The 19,971-nt window shown below is 42.7% G+C and overlaps 1 protein-coding gene across 1 annotated transcript in view; it reads left to right on the top strand.

Annotated features, from left to right (window-relative positions):
• RSPO3 (R-spondin 3) overlaps nt 1-1,740 on the top strand; it is a 60,441-nt gene extending 58,701 nt beyond the window's left edge. The window contains exon 5 of the mRNA XM_057409183.1: nt 687-1,740. Within this exon, the coding sequence (XP_057265166.1) occupies nt 687-880 (194 nt within the window). The 3' untranslated portion in view covers nt 881-1,740. The remainder of the gene's footprint in view (nt 1-686) is intronic.
• The last annotated feature ends 18,231 nt before the right edge of the window (nt 1,741-19,971 follow it).

Here is a 19,971-nt window from a genome sequence, read left to right as displayed (position 1 = left end):
TAAGTATTTAAAGCAATGAAGTACTTGAACACCTAGTTTTGTAACAATAGCCTAAAGCTTGGTATGAGACTTGGAACACTGTTTTTTAGTCTGAAGATGGTCCCATACATGTCACCAATGTTATAGTGGGATTCATGTTGCAATACCAAGAATCCTCTGGGATGGGTGCAGTTGGGGTTAAGGGAGAGGAGAGGGTTTTATAAAAGAGCTAGTTGCTGAATGTTGTCAGTGAAGGGGAGTAACATGATGGCTAATTTCCTCTCACCATATGCTCTGGGTCCCAGCCCAAGACAAATTTCTAACAGTCAATAGTTAATGCTACCTGGCTTCCGCTGTGGATGTCCCCAAAATGGCTGTGTTTAGGTCAAGTACGTGGAGCTGTGTCCCTGGCTGTGGGAGACAGGCTATGAGTGTGTGAGGTATTTATACCAGCTCTAAACCACTGCAACTCTTCCAGGGAGTTCTTGGCTCCTTGCTCAGAGTCAGATTGATGGGAAGTACTAGTTCAGTGGCTGAATTTAGTAGTCTGATAAAGAGGTGGACATTTCTAAACACTAGTACTGCTTTCCAGCTTCTAAGGGCAGGTGTTAATCAAGGGCGGGTTTTACCAGATACGGGAAAGTGAAGGAGTCAGAAATTGCTACAGCCTGAGCAAATCTTCTAATGTGCCATCATTTTTATTCCAGGGAAAAAAAGTAGGGAGGAGAAAAGAAAAAAGTCCAACAAAGACGAAAGCAAGGAGACAAGACAGGAAAGCAAAGGGCGAGCAGCACGAAGACAAAACCAAGAACAGAGGGAAAACAACAATAAAATGCAGCCGAAAAAAAGAAAAGCCCCAAATAAAGAACAGAACCTGGCACCCATTGACACTGCACATTAACAGCCCTCCACAATTGTTTAAGTCTTATGATGCTGCTATCTCTACCAGATCGCCCTGACAGGTGCTCCAACTGTTCAGGCTGCAAATGGACGATGCTACCAGTTATTATCAAACTTTAAACAACATTCCAAATACTTCCTATATTCTCCAAGCAACCATAGTTTATTAAAGAGATTGACATGAGCCAAGGAAAAGAAAAATAAATCTAAAAATGGGATACTTTAAAACTGTTATATTATATGCTTCCATGCATCTGTAAAAGGCAATTAAGAAATTTTGTATATATTAATAATAGGGTATAAAATATAGCAATATAATAATGAATGACATTCAGATGAACAATGTTTTCTTTGTAAAATATTTTTCAAGTTATTGTTTAAGTATGCGGCAAGAGATATGTCTAAGTCAAAGACGCAAATCGTATCCCTTCATATATTGTACATAAATACTAAGGGAAGGAGGAAAACTTTTCCGAAGAGCCAGTAGGAACCCAAGGGTTTATAGCCTCTGGTGGAGCAGAACGGGATTGTGCTGTGGTTCCTCGGTCTGTGCTTCAGCCGCAGGTGAGGAACACCAAAGGAAAGCTGACAGGGCTTCGCAAACTGAGGGAGAAGAAGCAGAAGCATCTGCAGCTTTGAAGACTGACTCCATGAGGCAGAAGGTGGTGGAGCTGAGCTTGAATAGCAGTCTTCTCTGTGGAACATCACAGTGTTTTCTGGTCTAAACAGTGGTACCGTGTGTGCAGTTTTATGCTTTTTATACCTATGTGTAACTTAAGTCTACATTTCAAATCTTCTGGTAAATGACAAATCATTTGTAGGAGACAATGTTGAGTTAATAAAACCCAGAAAAATAGATCATGTAAATATGTGGTTTTCAGTGATGGTGCCACCTTTTCTACTGGGGGAGGGAATCATTTCATAGCTCTATAGACTGAAGAGGACACAACTTACAAAGCACATCTAGTGAAAGTGTACCCACAACAGCAAATCAATTGAAGGATAGAAATTACAAACTTCTGTCCATTTTACCTAAATTCTTGTTCTAGTTCTTCTCTCTGACACAGCAGAGGTGAAAATCTTCACTGCTCAGAGGACAAACCAAGCCCCTTGGTTCCATTCTGGCTATATAAGAGGCTAGAGTGACCCACAAGTGAAGGACAGGCTATGCTATACGCTGACTCATTGCTCAGAAATGGATTTGCCCTTTACAGAAATACCTTGAGGAACCCACATGCTTCACCAGATGTCTTTTGGTGCCATGTTTTCCTCAAGGGCAGCTGTCACAGGGGTAACAGCCTGCCCAGTGTAGTGCATGGACTAGAAAATGTGGCAGGCAAGCTTTCCCAGCCAGTTCCCATCCCTATTCACTATTTCTGTTTCTCACAGTGAGTTTGACCTATAAAACTACTCTGCCCAATACTGAAGCCCATCTCTCAGGCTGAGGAAACCCAAGCGACAGGCTTCAGTGACTTTTGGAGGAAAATCCTAGTCATCCAGACAGTGACACAGGGGAGCTTCCTACATTTTGTTTTGTAAGAGCTTTGTCTCTTAATGATACATGTATAGATGCAGCAGTCTAATAACATGGGTGTTTCAGACTTCCACAGCTTGCCTGAGCTTTCATGAGAATTAGTCAAAGCTTTCTGTAACCAGTCCATGGTTATATGCATGTACTGTATTTTTGCTGGTGAGAAGACCTAAAGGCTGAACTTTACAGAGATGATCATCGTGCACATGGAACACTCATCACATACAATAAGGTCTGAATGGTGGAGAGAGAAAAGCAGGGTGTGCTGAATGCCTGTGAGAGGCACCTACGAGTGGGAAACTGGAGTGGGGGTGCTATCTGTGGGCTCCCAGCTCCACCACATATCTTGTCTACATCCTCCTCCAGAGTGAGCTGGTCTCAGTTTCCCACTACCAATCCTGGCAGCAGCAATCTTCCTCCACCGACATCTTCCCATCTTCTTGGCAGCAGCAACTGAGGAGAAGCTTGTCTCACAGAAGTGGAGGGTGCTCAGCACTGAGGCTCTGAGTGATACTGAAAGCAGGCAGAGAGAGGAAGGGAGAAATCCTGCTGCTGCCAGACTTGGAGGTTGGCACTGAAAGACGTGGTGCAAGCAGGAGTTCTGCTCTGAGAGGTGCTGGCATCACAACAGAAAGTGGCACTTGGTGCTTCAAACCCTCTCCTGCAGCTATAGTCACCAGTCTGTCTGAGGTGCTGGTGGGCAGATGGGAATGTTCAGCTGCTCAGGAAGAATTTACTGCTTAATTTACTCCCTCCAGGGACAGGCTGTTGGCCAGATGAAGTAGCCCTGGTCGGTTTCAGCAAACTAGACCACTAGCTGGACCACATGGATAAGTGAACTCAGGAAGCTTTGTCTGCAACTCCTAATACTAACCAGTAGGATTGTGCCTTTTCTCTGCCTTAATTAAATATAGGAGGTAAATAGCAAGAGGTTTCAGATGGAAGAATGGCACTTGATAAAAGCACAAACAAAAACTATAAAAATGAACAAGAACATTCAGAGGGGAATTAAAAAGAGGAAAGAGCAAAGAAAGGAGCTAAACCCAGAATGACCCTCATCTCAGTTATTCTCTACTACAACACTTGGAGTCAAAGGAATGCCATTTATCTGGCAAAGACAGACAGAAGACTGGAAAAGCAGTACCAAACAGTTCAAAAGCTACAGATTGGAGAAAAAAAAAGTAAAGAAGAAAGGAAGAAAATGTAGGATATAAATGTGAGCTTTTTTATACACTGCCACATAAACCTTTACTACGAACTGCAGCGTGCGTCTCCCTGCGTATGCAAATGGCAGTGACAAGAGAGGTGTTTTGTCTTACCAAGAGAAGGACTTGGAATACTATCACCTTTCAGCAAGGGATAAAAATGTAAAAGGAATTTGGCTCATGGCAGTAAAAATTCATAGCAATCGTACCTGAAAAACCATGACACAATTTTCCTGGAAGTGATCAAGGAAGATGCCGTCATGTTGTTCCCTCCCACACAGGATAATGTTTGATAATATTTCCTGTAGCCATGGTGAAGCACTAAAATGTACATCCATCTCATCTGGGCAACTAAAATTTTATGCAGTCGTGGCACTGAATGAAGACTACCCTGGTGGTAGTGGCACCACTCCACTGGGACTCCCAAGAAACTGAAGAATGTGGACCTTTGTACTTTTTCCACCCAGTAATAAATATGTAAAATAAGGAGTCAATGCTCTTACACTCTAAGAGTGTAAGAGATAATGGGGCCTCATATGACCTTACTGGAGAAGATCTATGATCGGGTTAAATACTGCAGATAGCTGTGAGTAGATTTGTGTGAAACTTCTTTCCTGACTATTGCTTTCCAGTTACAAAATACCTAAAACCATTAAGAGTCAACTTTAATTTCCAGAGGATTATGAACAGAGTAGGATCATGAACAACTTTTCTTAAAATGGGAGCTAAAGCGAATGGGGTTAACTGTCACCCAAATTCATAGTGTGATAATTACTAAAGCACAGGCCTAGAATAAAATACTAAATATCAGTTATGGTCAGTAGATCAACAGGAATGAGGTGCTATTTCTGACAGTTAAACTGCTCGGGGTTATAATCAGTAACAAAGAGGCAGAAAAATGAAAAAAAGCAACTGTTACGGTTCAGGCTTCAGATCTGTCTGACCAAGGTGTTGCTTGTTCTCTCACCTGCCTCCATTTTAGTGAAGACCCAAATAAAGCAATCCTGTGTTAAGGTCTCATAAACAGTTTAAGCTCTAAACTGTTGAGCCTTTCACTCAAATCGTCTCAGCACCTTTATTCTGAGACACCAGAGCAGAGCTGTCAGACTGATCAATGCACAGGTTTTGCTGTATGCTGTAGCAAAGCAGCAGCAGAAGGACCCATCTGCAGAATGGGACCATCATGATCATAAGTCATCCCCCACAACACTTGTTGCACACCCAGAAGGTCTTGTGTCATACCCTTTACCAACCAGCTCTGGATACTTGTGGTTGTTATGCTGATGGGAAAGAAGCTCATGAATATTGTTATTAATTCAGAAGTATTCCTCTATAGTCCTCATGAGTCACTGTCATTTATTTTCTGTTTCTGTGGTTTTAGGCTCTTAGCTTTATGATGCAGCATGAATGTACCATGACTGTTGTACTTAATTGCTATACATTCCTAATTTCAGAGGCAGCACAGGGTTTCATTCTCACGGTTCACATGAAGTTGCAAGAATTCAAACAAAAATATCTGCACACCATGACATAACAGCTAATCATGGGAGCCACTGTTCACAGCCATATTCTGCAAGCATCAGCTGAAGCTGCAGTATCAGGCTTTCCTAAGTCCAACAACAAGGGCTTGGGCAGCACTGTCATGTTTTCAGGCTCAGATCTGCTACTTCAGTGTTGTTACCTAGCACAAAGCTTTATATGGTAAAGACCTTGCAGTCTTATGTGGCAAGCGTACTTTGCAGTTACACATCCTCAAATAATTCTCCCATATGGCCTCTCGTAAATGAGGGATTGGATTTTTCCCACTATTTCATAATAAACTGGCATAATTTAAAAAGAAGTTAAGTCAGCATGTTTGCTTACCATTAAAATATCTCATCTGTCTCTTACATCTTCCTCTCCTAACTTAGCTGTGATAGTCTTAGTGGATTTAAGCCTGCTCTTTCAGACCTGGAATGCAATTGCATTTGCCTTTGAGAAACAAGAGTATTCATTGATTGGTTTGGCACAGAAATTTCTGGGTTTTCATGGGTAGATGAAATTTTTATTGATACTGTTCTCTCTAGCATTTCAGGGTACTGATAATGTCCATATCAAACCCTCATACACAAGACATTCAATTCCTTAAAATTAACCCTCTGCATTTCTGCAGAGCAACATTCATTAAACATCTTTTTAGATATAAAGCTGTCTGAGAATAATCATTCGTATGCCAGCAAGAAAATGGACCTTTAAGGATCTTTGAGATTGGCCATCTGGGGCTACTTTCTAGAATTTACTAAGTATTTCTTAGGACTAGTCTTAAGATGTATTTCAGTGCATTGTGGCTCTGTTTCCACCTCAACCTTACGTTGTCCAGTCTGGGATGTTCATGGGAAGGTTAATAACAGGTCCAGTACTTTTCTCTGTCAGTGCACATGCACATCTGCACTTACCCTGTGCATTCGTCTAAATTACTCTGTCCTGCTTAGCTCACATAGACACTGTACATTGATTTGGTCTGGGGTCATTAACCATTGTCCTTTCTGACTGGCTTTTTTTTTTGTTAGGTACAGATATCTTCTGAATTTTCTGTCTCTAGCTGAACTTTTGAATCTCCGATCCCTGCGGTCACATATAGAAGGAAACAGTGGCCTCACATTCACCCGTGTTTTGCTTCTTCCTCCTGTCCTCTCAACTTTCTGCCTAAGTGTTCTTTGCTTCCCCTTTATTCTGTGTTACCATGGTTCCTCTCCTGATCCACCTCGGGTATCCTCAGTGACAATCCAACTGCTGCCTGATGGCAAACTAAGTGCAATGGAAGTTTGAGTCTCTTCCTTTCGCTTCACACATCTCCCTTGCTTATCTTTCTTCAATTGCTTCTTATGAAGGCTATGAAATAAAGGAAAACCAAACTGTTTTACTAACAGACTCATTTGTGATCACAGGGCCTTAGCCTGGGAAAGGGGGGTAAGGTAAGCAGCCTTTCTTGGATGAAAATGCCATCGCAACTTTTTCTGTAATCAGTACTGTGGAGGCCGGAGAAATTCTGCAGATAGCACAAAACCAGGATGAAGTATTACAAGGACAGGAGGGAAAAGAGTTGTCAGGTGGTCTGCCACCCTTAAAAGAATGATGTGAACAAAATTAAACTAGCAACAGTGACTGCATTTTCATATATAAAAGGAATAAAGCACTGGGATAAATGATCCCAGAATTAAACCAATAAATTTCAATTTACTTAGTTCCTGATGTGCCTACAGGAGGAAACCAGAGGTGAAACAAATTAATGCAAAGATGGGAACAGAAGGATGGCTGGCTGCAGATAAGCAAGAAGCGGAAAAACATATTGTCACTATTATTTAATTTATGCATTAAATAATCTCTACTCATTCACAGTCTACTCCAGTGCACCTATGGCTAAACAGGTTAATAAACTTCTACTGATATTTGTAGAGCCATTACAGTGGGGGAGATGGTACAGCTACTAATACCTTCCACTGATGAAACAGGTATTTTCCCAGAGCATGAAATTAAGGAATAATTTTTGTGATTTTTGGTTGGTTGGTTTGTTGGGGTTTTTTGTTTTGTTTTGTTTTTCTTTGTGTGACTGAAAAACAGGAGGGCAGTTCCCCTTTCTGCTTTATGCTACAGCACAAAATAGCTGGTTTCACAAACGGTTTGATCCTCACTGTATTATTGATGCTCCATATAAATATACATCAGTCCATAAAATAGGCTGCTATGAAAAAAGAAAAGTGTATAAAATTCCTTAGGCAAATCAAGATAACCTGCTCAAGGGTATGTTCCTTTTCTATAAGAAATTACCTATTTTTTTTATTCTGCTGTCAAAGTTGAGCAATGGTAGAAACTGAAAAACATCTTACAGCAAAAGTATAATTCAAAATGATAAAGGAAGTTATTTTTCACGGTGATGCTTTGTCTTCACGGTGAAAGAAACCTCCAATGAGTAAATGACAATACAATCTGTCATATAGCTGCTCTAATAATTCTGTTGTCTGGAAACAGGACTTACAATTTCAGACAGCAGGAGGGGACGAAAAATGGGTAAATTATCTCCACATGACACTGACAGATATCAGTGTACCCCTACTAGTTATTGGGCAAGTAACGTCCAAAATAATAAATAAACCAAAGATCATCCTTTTACCACTTCTTTCACCCCACTGTTAATTCTCAACTAGCTGATAGAAGAGTATCTGGTTTTGCAAGCCAGACAGCAAATGGCTGGGCAAGGAGTTGTCATTTGCTCTGTTTTTAAACCAGGAAATTCATTGAACAGGGGCTGAAGTGCACAATTCTGTCACTTTTGGTGATGATGCCTCCATGTCAGATGCTTATATCTTGCTGATACACAATCCACTAACAGTATCTGAGATATTACTGTTCTTCCAGTTTCTGCTTTCCATTTAAGAATGACTTTGACTATTCCCAGTGTTATAACCTTCTATTTTTTCCAGATTCTACTTACTTCTTTCTGAAATACATTTCTACCCCCCAGACCCTGCCTTCTGTTCTGTAGATGTGCCATAGGTAGGATAGTTAACACAGTTGTATGTGGAAGAAGACTGCATGACTTAGACATCCCATGAGCATGTGTATATGTATTGGGGTCAGGGATGGAAGGACTGATGGAAGCCGATTTTTGGATCAAAGCCCTCTAAAAGAGGAAAGACATTAGAGAAGCAACCATTATAGTTTTAGACACCTTGAAAGCCTTGGAGGGAGCATTCACACATCTTAGTCTTTTGTAGTTGTCCCTGAAATGAATCCCAAGTGTACAGCCTGACCTCTTGGACTACAGGTTTGGCCTATTTCTACATATTTGTGATATACTGTGTTATTTCTGTAATGATCTCACCACTGATGCTCAGCTCACTTCCTAAAAGGATTTGTAATAAATGAACAGTCTTCCTGAATGTTAACTAAGTTGTTGTCCTGTTTACATTACTGTTAATGAAGAGTAAGGGCTAAGCCACTCACTGTTCTCCATATGCATAAATCCTCTTTGGAGATAGCTCTCCAGCTCATCTTAAGCACAAGTACGTATTCTACTCCTTATGAGTCCTTCTACCTTACTGGCATTATCTGAGCTCCAGTAGCACATCAAATGATGTAATTAGCATCCCTCACCTGTGGTTACTTTTCACGTCCTGTTTCTTACGACCTCACATTTGCTGTGCCTAACGAATTACTGAAGTCTAGACATATTGTGCTTGCTGCTTAGAGGGAAGGAGAAAAGAGAACCAAGTATTCTTAAGGTAGTGAAAATCTTGCATGAGAGATCAGTTCCTTGTTTTGCTTTGTTTTGCTTTTTACACATGGGAGAAACGTCAACATAAGGCCATTTCTTAAGCACATGCACCCTGAGACTTACATTCTCAAAATTAACCCTGTGGAAAGAAAAGAACGATAATTAAAAGTGAGTATTTGAAAGTCAGCTGGGAACCTTAAGCTGAGATTCTGGTACACCATTAGGGGGCCATCTCAATATAAGATCTTAAGAATGAAGCTTTTAGTAAGAGAAGTTTTATTCAGCCAAGACACATTTGCTCAGGGATAAGTAAGAATTCTTTGCAATTTTCTCATGGGTCCTGCAGAATCCTAGGAACATTTTCATACATTAGGAAATGTAGGTCCATTGCACTTTAGTGACTGTCAGTGGGTGGTTAAAAAGCACAATGCCCACATTGTACCTCAGCTGTAATTAGAGCGGTATCAACTATTTTTCAATACAGAACACTTTGTCTTCTGACTACAAGAATAAATAAGTCATCGCTCAGGAATTCTGGATAGTCATAATTTCAGGCCTATAAATCACACTTAGTGTGTTTTGTAACCAGCTTTTACTGAAATGCTATTTCACAAAAAACCACACTAGAAGCACCATGCATTGTATTATTTATTAGTACGAGTGGGAGCTGCAGAAGCATCCTCATCATCCTTCAGCTATCCCCCCCCCCCCACCCCAGGAGAGCAATAACTGCCGTGTTTTGAAAAATAGTTGACAGTATCAGAAGGAATCTCAATGTTAATGTGAAAAGTGGACATTCTTGGCTTGGTATAAGGCAACAGGCAACACAAAGCATTCAGGGGATTATTTTAAGGATGCACTGACACCACTGAATATTTTCTTATATTGCTTTTAACTTGATTTTTTTAATAAAGTGACACAGATCTGTAGTCAGCATGTCTTTGATATCTTTTTTTTTTTTTTATGTGTATGTAAGCAATAACAGTGACTTATAATTCCATATAAAGCTGTCGGCACAAACGCATCTTCCCTTTCATGAGCTCTGCCTAAGCAGGCCTGAAGCTCAAGCAGTCTCTTTGCTCAGTTAAGCACAAGAACAACTCTTTCAGAAGGCTGCAGCCAAATGCTGAGAAGGTTCCCATGGGCTTCAGTGAAGCAGTAAAATGGAATTCAAAGGGGAGACGGCAGAGCACTACACGAAGATAGGAATATACAAATTCACAGAGTAATGAAAGAAGTTCCCTTAGGCAGCAGTGGTAATTCACAGCTGAATGCAAACAGTGTCATGGTCTCAAAAAGAAGCAAACATCATACTGGGACACACAAGCAGGAATACAGCCTGTAATTTTATGAAGCAATGATTCTGTTAATTACTCAGTACTGCTAGTCGTCTCAGCTGAAGTACAGTGCCCCCTTAAGGTATCACAGTTCAAGAAAGAGGTGGTCTAACTAGAAATAGTCCAGGCGAAAGCACTGAGAATGGACAAAGCTCAAAAATATTTAGCTCCAGAAAAATATTCCCACACCTAACTATATCTATTAAGCAGATAACAGACATAACACAACACTGCCAAGGATGAGAGGGACATGGCCAAAAATGGGGATCAGCTGAAGGAAACAGTACTAAGGAATTCTCTAAAAAATGTATAAATTTTCCTCTTTCTGGATGTAAACAACAACACTCACTGAGACAGAGAAGAAAAAAAAAAACACACTGAGAAATTTGGATAGGTAAAACTAAAATATCCCTTTCATCCCCATCTGAAGCCAGTTTATAATTTTACCCTTTCTTAGGACATGCAGTGCTTGTATTCCCAGCTCCCATATTCATATATTTAGACAAGAATAACACTTTTCCTGTTCTTCTCCAAACAAAATTCACCCTCCTTTTTTCCCAGTGATTCAAATGAGCACTGGAGCCTCCGAATTCAGAAGACAAATAGAAAACATAAACTTTATCGTCTCCTTTATTAGAGGAATCAAACTTGTGCTGTCATGCTGGCCAGTTTCATCCTGATTTGGGGAAAAAAAAAAGGGGGGGGGGGGGGAAATTAAAAAATAATGTTTTTACAAGGTAGGCATTTGACAGACAGACTGCCAGGCAGCAGGTACAGACTTCTAGACCTTTCCACAAGGATGCTGTGGGGTCATGCAGCAGATACAGTCATGGGGGAAAGAAAGGAAAGGCTGGGGCCTGAAGACACAAACCCAAAGGAAAACTGGTTTCCTTATCTTGCTGCTCATTGAATGACTTGGTTTGCTTTGTAAACTTAAAATTTTTAGTTCATCTTCATGATTTTTGGGGGGGGCAGGAAAGGAGCAAACAAATAACTTAGGATTTCTTACATCCTTGCTAGGACAGTACTATTTCCATACAGAAGATGTGCCACTGGACCAGTGGTGACTGTTAGCATCCAGGACTACACTTTACACTGTGTAGAAGAGCAGAGCCCTTCAATGTTACACGAGCCCACCCTCATGTTCAGCAACATGACAGCAGTCTCCAGCGCACCCTGTTAATTACCACAGCACCTGAACTGTACATATGTTGTGCTGCACATGCTGCAACCTTGTATAGCTCAGGGAAAGCTTCTCCAGCATGGACTTGTGCACAGAAGGCAGCTGAATGCTGCAGGTTGCTCCAGCCAGCATGAGTGTGAGGGAAGAGACAAGTGAGGGAGTACACTCACATGACTGCTCTACCGGCTCCCCTGGGCACCCACCTCTGTGCACAGTCCCCCTGGTGCTACTCAGTGGAGGAGCCGATGGGGTATGGCAATGCAGAGCCACTGCAGTTGTCCATTTTTAGGTAGACAGATGAGATTTTGAGAACTGTTGATTCTGCCATCTCAAGTTATACATACATAACATTACAGTTGAAATTCATGAAAACAAAGGACTGTCCTGGATTTCTTGAAAGCTTTGGATCTAGATTAGAAATTCAACTGCTTTCTTCCCAGTGTCAAGATAGTCTGTCCCCCAGAGAGTACATCCTGAAAACAAGGCCCACACTGGGATCCTCAAGTGCAGTCAGAATTAAAAAGTGAATTTTGGGACTGAATAACCAGCTGTGTGTGTCAGTGCCTATGTTCACACAAGCAGGTGTGTCATTTCAATGAAACATACGCAAAGGCACAGGGAGAGACCTCTGCTCCAAATACCAAGATCCAGGACAGTGACATTTCACTGGGCTGGTAGACAGCTGGGTTCACAGCTGAGTGTCCCAGTTTGGAGCAGAGATTGGAGTGGAGCAGCATTCCTACCGTGCAACTGTCCCAGTTCAGGCTGTACACACTAAAGCAATTGGGATCACATGTCCAGGAAATAAAGGAACATCCACTTAAAAAAAAACTGTTTCAAGATCTCTTGGACACATGGATGTCCTCCATGCCTGAGCAGCATTACACAGGCTCACCAACAAAACACAGGTGTGCAGGGCAGAAAGCAATGTGGCTGGAGAAATGATCTGGTCACAAGGAAGAAGGAGTTTTGAGGAAGGCAGCGACTAAAAGAGCCACTTCAAAGGCATCACAGGGGGCAAAAAAAGAGTAGTTTAACCATGAGAAGTGCAAGGTCCTACACCTGGGTGAGAGCAATCCCAGGCACAGCTACAGGTTGGGCAGAGAAGAGGTTCAGAGCAGCCCTGCAAAGAAGGACTTGGGGGTGTTGATTGATGAGAAAATGAACATGAGCCAGCTTCAGTGTGCGCTCGCAGCCCAGAAAGCCAACCATACCCTGGGCTGCATTAAAAGGAGTGTGACCAGCAGGTCGAAGAAGGTGATCCTGCCCCTCTACTCTGCTCTTGTGAGACCTCACCTGGAGTATTGTGTGCAGTTCTGGTGTCCTCAGGATAAAAAGGACATGGAACTGTTGGAACAAGTCCAGCTAAGTGCCACGAGGATGATCAGGGGACTGGAGCACGTCCCGAATGAAGACAGGCTGAGAAAGTTGGGGCTATTCAGCCTGGAGAAGAGAAGGCTGCGTGGAGACCTCATAGCAGCCTTCCAGTATCTGAAGGGGGCCTACAAGGATGCTGGAGAGGGAGTCTTCCTTAGGGACTGTAGTAATAGGACAAGGAGTAATGGGTTAAAGCTTAAACAGGGGAAGTTTAGAGTGGATATAAGAAGGAAATTCTTTCCTGTTAGGGTGGTGAGGCACTGGAATAGGTTGCCCCCAGAGGTTGTGAATGCTCCATCCCTGGCAGTATTCAAGACCAGGTTGGACAAAGCCTTGGGTGAGATGGTTTAGTGTGAGGTGTCCCTGCCCATGGCAGGGGGGTTGGAACTAGATGATCTAAAGGTCCTTTCCAACCCTAACCATTCTATGATTCTATGATTCTAAGTATTGAGGAAGAAAGAAGCTACATGAATAACAGATGGGATAGACAAGTTGGTGATGATAATGTGCCAGTAAAATAAATTTTACCTGGAATTTCTGTACTACTTACTCTGGATCATGTTTTTCCTTCAAAGTTTCTATTACAAAAAAGAAATTAAAAAAACCCAAACCCACCATGAGTTGTCTTGCTTTTGTTTTGACTCTACCCACGCAGGGTATTCCAGACTCTTTATTCAATCAGTTTCAGCCTTAAACCTGGAGATAGGATGCGAGTGAGTCACGTTAACATTGTTTTCTGTGTTTTCTGACTTACTGCAGTTTTGTATTTCAAAATTTGAAGTTGTTTTTGCACTGTCAGCCATCTTAAATGAGGTAACAAATTCTTTAGCTACAACATTCTCACACACTTCTTTTCTATACAAGCTTAGTCAATACTGATGATCTGTCAAAGGACTTCTTACTGACTCTTACTATTTGTACTCAGATGATCTGAACAATGTCTGCCTTTTAAATTCAATGATGATTAATAACACATATGAAACATAAGATTTTTTTAAGATCTTGGCCTTAACATCTGATAATAATAAGGATGTGGACAAACACATTGTCCTGGGTTCAGCAGTAGCAGTCATTTTTCTCCTTCTTGGTAGCTGGTGCAGTGCAGTGTTTTGACTTTCAGCTCAGGAACAGAGCTGATAACAATGATGTTTTGGTTTGGCCAAGGACTTTGTGAGCCTCATGCTCTGCCAGGGAGGAGGGGAAGCCAGGAGGAAGCAGAGACAGGACACCTGACCCAAACTGACCAAAGAGGTATTCCATACCACAGCACGTCATGCCCAGGAGGTAACTGGGAGTTAGCCGGAAGGGCTGGGAGACTGCAGGGTTGGAGGAGGTATCGGTCGGAGCTTGGTCGGGCTTGGGGGGCGAGTTATCGGTCAGCTGGTGCTGAGGTGTTGTATTCTCTTCCCTTGTTATTTCCTTTATCATTATTATCATTGGTGGTAGCAGTAGTGATTTGTGTTATACCTTAGTTACTAAACTGTTCTTATCTCAACCCGTGGGAGTTGCATTCTTTTCGATTCTCCTCTCCGTCCCTCCGGGAGTAGGGGGAGGGAAAGAAGGGGGGGGGGGTGAGTGAACGAGTTACCTGACTGGGTTTAAACCACGACACACATACATGCACACACATCTGCATATTCTGTTTTGTGGTCGGCTTTGCGATAGAAACCTTGAAAGATGACCTTTGACTTTTTTTACTCTATTTTCCATGCTTCCATTTAGACACAATGACCAAGATCAAGAGTCTCAGCAGCAACCAAAAGAAATTGAAATGCAACCCTGAAGAAGGAAATGAGAGGTGATTTGAACCTCCTTAATGAACAGAGAGTCAGGCAAAGCAATCTTTATGTGGGAAAATTTGAACGCCTGATTCAGGGATTGCTAACTGGGGATCTGAGACTCAGAGAGCCCTAACTATCATTTTCTTCATTTTTTGTGTTGTGGACTCATAATAATAGGTTAATTATGGCTTTAATTTTGGAAATACAGATTATTGTTCTTCAACACACAGGCCAAAGAGATAATGATTTCTTTGTTGCAAGTCTGGCAGAATACAATGCTTCTTGTTTGTAACAGCAACTGGACAATTTATTTGCATGCAGGAGGTTGTTTGTTCCACTAGATACCCTTTAGCCTTTACTTCTCCATTGTTCAGAAATGACACAGTATATTACAATTACAATTATATTACAATAAGCCTTCAATTACTGGGTAAACCAATTTAATCAACAAGAGCATAGTTCATACATAGCTGCAATTACCTGTATAGTTATGGGTACTGGTGGTCAGTACTGTCTTTCACTGCATCATGAGAGAAGACAACTTAAATATGCTCAACTATGAGAGAGACTTTGGTTGTTAAAGAATATTAGGGTTAAAGAATATTAGGGTAATTATTCCATTATGGTGCTATTCTGCCTTACTACTCATAGATGGGCAGTGGAAAGATGAAAACTTTGGTGTCCCTTGTATAGTCCATTACACAGCAGAAATTTTTACATGCAAATCATGTATTTAAAATATTACAAGTGTAAAGCTGTAATGCAGTTCTTCAGTATCTGCCATCGGGAAAAAAAAACCTTTGCAGCCTTCTTGACTAGTGCAGCAGCTACCAGACCTGTTAGCAACAGCCTCTGCTGCTCACAGCTGCCCTTAAGACCTCTGGCTTCTACCAGCATGTGCATGCTTGGGCATGGGCAAGCATAATTCCCAGCAAGAAAGAAATATAGGGTAACCCAAGTGGACGTCTCAGAAACCCTACAGCACCTTACAAGGCACAAGACACCTGCACATGGACACCTGAATCCTACCCACATATCCATAGCATTAAATGGGTGGATTATCTATAGGGGCTGTGTTTAAGACTCATACTGAATCCCACCCAGTGTGACCTAACTTTGACCTAGTTCCTTCTGGTTTAAAAGCTTATACAAAGACAGTTATGGGCACTCATCTCTTAAGCTATCATAACTGGACTGTGTGTCTAGTCTAAACCAAGTTAACAATTTCAAATGAGTTTAAAACATGAGTCCTCCTTTCTCTACTTTTCTCAGTCTACTACCACTCCAGATTCCTCTCCAATACAAGCTTTAGTATTTTCCAGAGAGATCTTGACTGCTACTACAGCTTAGCTGGATGATCAATTAAAAGAATGTTCCTTTATAAATTCTTGCTCTGTGTAAAGCTGTAGGCTCTCTCATACCTTTATTTTAGCTACAGGAACTTTCTATCTCATTGCTGGAGATAATGAAAAGCAATGCCACAGAATCTGAAGCCTGATGATATCAGGTAAAACTATAGAATGAGTAATGATACCACTGCTAAACTTTCCAGCTGACATATCCAGCTTCTGCAGTTATGCCGCAATCACAAGCTGTCTGCCAAATCTGTCCAAATATCCTGAGTCCCAGATACTCCTCTGCTGAGCTAGCAGTTTTTTCTGCTCCTCCTGCAGAGTTCTGTAATTTATCCCTCCACCTGCTATTTTATAGCAAGCTAGAAACTGGAGTGGGAGTAATGAGGTATAAAAAGCTAGATAATGTAAATAATTGTTCCATCAACACAACTGGCCGTCATCACATCAACCTGAACCAAACCCACCAGAAGCTGCACAGAATATCTACTTTGCTGGACCTGAGAATCACAGAAGTTTTCCCACAGAACACAAAGGATGAAGCATCCATAGCTGTATATACAAGGAGGTATGCATATGTACAACTGCATGCATTCCTTAAAAACCCATAGATAACTTTCCATGCTGTGGAAATGCAAATGAAAGTGCAGGTCCATTCGTTATCTTCTCTCAAACCAAGTGCACTATGACTCCTATAAGATGTACTGCTTAATCTCTGAAATCAATAGCCTTGCAGAATCTGTAATATGAATCAGAAGCAAGTTGATTTATTCATCCATATCTGATCACCTCTTCTAGTCTTATTGCTCACTCTTTGAGACATTACAGTCTGACTCAACTTTATTTCACTATCCAGCTGTGTTGGAGCCTAGGATGAAATCATGTGAATGAATCTGTGGCAGGTGTAACCCAGTGTTGCTTCACTGGAACTCAGGGAGCTATATGTTCTTACCACAGCAATGAATTTAATCCATGATCGGTGGAATAACATAGTTGCAGCATCCTGCTCAAAATGAATAATGGTAGCAAGTTTGAGCTCCCAGCTAAATAGATGCCATAAATTCAGGCTTTGTATAAACCCAGGAATCTGTACCAGGGATGGATGCAAACTAGATATCTTGCCATTCACCTGTTCTGCAGTTTAAAGGTTACACATTATTTATTGCTGACGTGAGTAGCTAAAAGCCTACTAAATTCCACAGAATGGCACTGACGAGCGAGTTGAGAGTCTGTGGGTGAGAATTAAGGGGCAGGCTGGCAGGGGCGATACTGTTGTGGGTGTCTGTTACAGACCACCGGATCAGGGTGAGGAAGCTGAGGAGGCCTTCTACAGGCAGCTGAGAGCAGCCTCACAGTTACAGGCCGTGGTCGTCGTGGGGGATTTTAACTTCCCTGATGTTTGCTGGAAGGACCACTCGGCAACCCAGCCGCAGTCCAGGAGGTTCCTCCTGTGTATGGATGATAACTTCCTCCTGCAAATGGTGGATGAGCCGACCAGGAGAGGAGCGCTGCTGGATCTCATCCTCACTAACAAGGAGGGTCTGGTCGAAGCAGTAAGGGTTGAGGGCTACCTTGGTTGCACCGACCACGAGATGGTGGAATTCAGGATCTTGTGTGGTAGGACCAGTAGAATAGCCAGTAGAATTGCAACACTGGACTTTAGCAGGGCAAACTTTGGCCTTTTCAAGCAATTGCTAGGGGAAATCCCATGGGCAAGGCTGCTTGAAGGTAAAGGGGCCCAAGATAGTTGGTTGGCATTCAAGGATTGCTTTTTCCAAGCTCAAGATTGGAGCATCCCGACACGTAGGAAGTCAAGGAAGAGGGCCAAGAGACCTGCGTGTCTAAATAGGGAATCGCTGGGTATGCTCAAGTGGAAGAGGAGAGTTTACAGGTCATGGAAGGAGGGGCTGGCCACTTGGGAGGAATATAAGGCTGCTGCTAGAGGATGTAGGAAGGCAGCCAGGAGGACTAAGGCATCCTTAGAATTAAACCTGGCGAGAAGGGTCAAGGACAGCAAAAAGAGCTTTTTCAAATACATGGCAGATAAAACTAACACCAGAGGCAATGTAGGCCCACTGATGAACGGGATGGGTGCCCTGGTGACAGAAGATACAGAGATGGCAGAGTTACTGAATGCCTTCTTTGTCTCTGTCTACTCTTTGTCCTGAAGAGCCCTGTACCCCTGAGACCTTAGATGAAGTCAGGTCGACGGAGCGGTTTGCCTTAGTCGATGAGGAATGGGTTAGAGACCAGTTGAGCAATCTGGACATCCATAAATCCATGGGTCCAGATGGGATGCACCTGCGGGTGCTGAGGGAACTGGCAGAAGTCTTTGCTAGACCACTCTCCATCATCTTTACCAAGTCTTGGGAAACGGGAGAGGTGCCTGAGGACTGGAGGAAAGCAAATGTCACTCCAGTCTTCAAAAAGGGCAAGAAGGAGGACCCGGGTAACTAGAGACTGGTCAGCCTCACCTCCATCCCTGGGAGAGTGATGGAACACCTTATCCTTGGTGCCATCTTAAGGCATATCAAGGATAAGAGGGTTATGAGGGGCAATCAACATGGCTTCACCAAGCGGAAATCATGCTTGACCAGTCTCTTAGCCTTTTATGAGGAAATAACACGGTGGATGGATGATGGCAGAGCGGTGGATGTGGTCTACCTTGACTTCAGCAAAGCATTTGACACAGTCTCCCACAGCATCCTCACAGCTAAATTGAGGAAGTGTGGTCTGGATGATCAGGTAGTGAGGTGGACTGTGAACTGGCTGAAGGAGAGAAGCCAGAGAGTTGTAGTCTATGGGGTGGAGTCTAGTTGGAGGCCTGTAACTAGTGGAGTGCCTCAAGGGTCAGTACTGGGACCAGTATTATTTAATATATTCATCAATGATTTAGATGAGGGAATTGAGTGTACTATCAGCGAGTTTGCTGATGACACTAAGCTGGGAGGAGTGGCTGACACGCCAGAAGGCTGTGCTGCCATCCAGCGAGACCTGGACAGGCTGGAGAGTTGGGCAGGGAGTAACTTGATGAAATATAACAAGGGAAAGTGTAGAGTCCTGCATCTGGGCAGGAACAACCCCAGGTTCCAGTATAGGTTGGGGAACGACCTGTTAGAGACCAGTGTAGGGGAGAGGGATCTGGGGGTCCTAGTGGACAACAGGATGACCATGAGCCAACACTGTGCCCTTGTGGCTAAGAAGGCCAATGGCATCCTGGGGTGTATTAGAAGGGCGGTGGTTAGTAGGTCGAGAGAGGTCCTCCTTCCCCTCTACTCTGCCCTGGTGAGACCGCATCTGGAATATTGTGTCCAGTTCTGGGCCCCTCAGTTCAAGAAGGACAGGGAGCTGCTGGAGAGAGTCCCGCGCAGGGCAACTAAGATGATTAAGGGAGTGGAGCATCTCCCTTATGAGGAAAGACTGAGGGAGCTGGGTCTCTATAGTTTGGAGAAGAGGAGACTGAGGGGTGACCTTATTAGTGTATATAAATATATAAAGGGGGAGTGTCACGAGGATGGAGCCAGGCTCTACTCAGTGGCAAACAATGATAGGACAAGGGGTAATGGGTACAAACTGGAACACAAGAGGTTCCACTTAAACTTGAGAAGAAACTTCTTCTCAGTGAGGGTGACAGAACACTGGAACAGGCTGCCCAGGGAGGTTGTGGAGTCTCCTTCCCTGGAGACATTCAAAACCCGCCTGGACACATTCCTGTGTAACATTATCTAGGTGTTCCTGCTCTGGCAGGGGGATTGGACTAGATGATCATTTGAGGTCCCTTCCAATCTCTAGAATACTGTGAAACTGTGTGAAACTGAGCTACACTGGCTGTGAGTGTGTCCCTGCGGCATTACCCAATACACAGCTAAAGTTACAGGTGCTGAATGGTGACACAAAATGGAGACATGCAAAATGAGATTTTTCAGAGCTTGCTTCAAAGTTAATGGAAATTGTCTGCAATTTGCTTTACCTCCAATTGAAGAAGAATATCACAACTACCTTGGAGAGGTGATGACAGTGGAAGAAGTGATCACTGTACGTCTGAATGAATTAACTGAAATCAGTGAAACTA

This window comes from Pezoporus wallicus, unplaced genomic scaffold (genome assembly GCF_028554395.1).
Source record: "Pezoporus wallicus isolate ANWC-B61680 ecotype Strahan unplaced genomic scaffold, APGP_CSIRO_Pwel_v1 contig_3817, whole genome shotgun sequence".
NCBI classification, from domain to species: Eukaryota; Metazoa; Chordata; class Aves; order Psittaciformes; family Psittacidae; genus Pezoporus; species Pezoporus wallicus.
The sequence above is the reverse complement of the archived record's forward strand: the minus strand, read 5'-3'. Positions and strand labels throughout refer to the sequence as shown.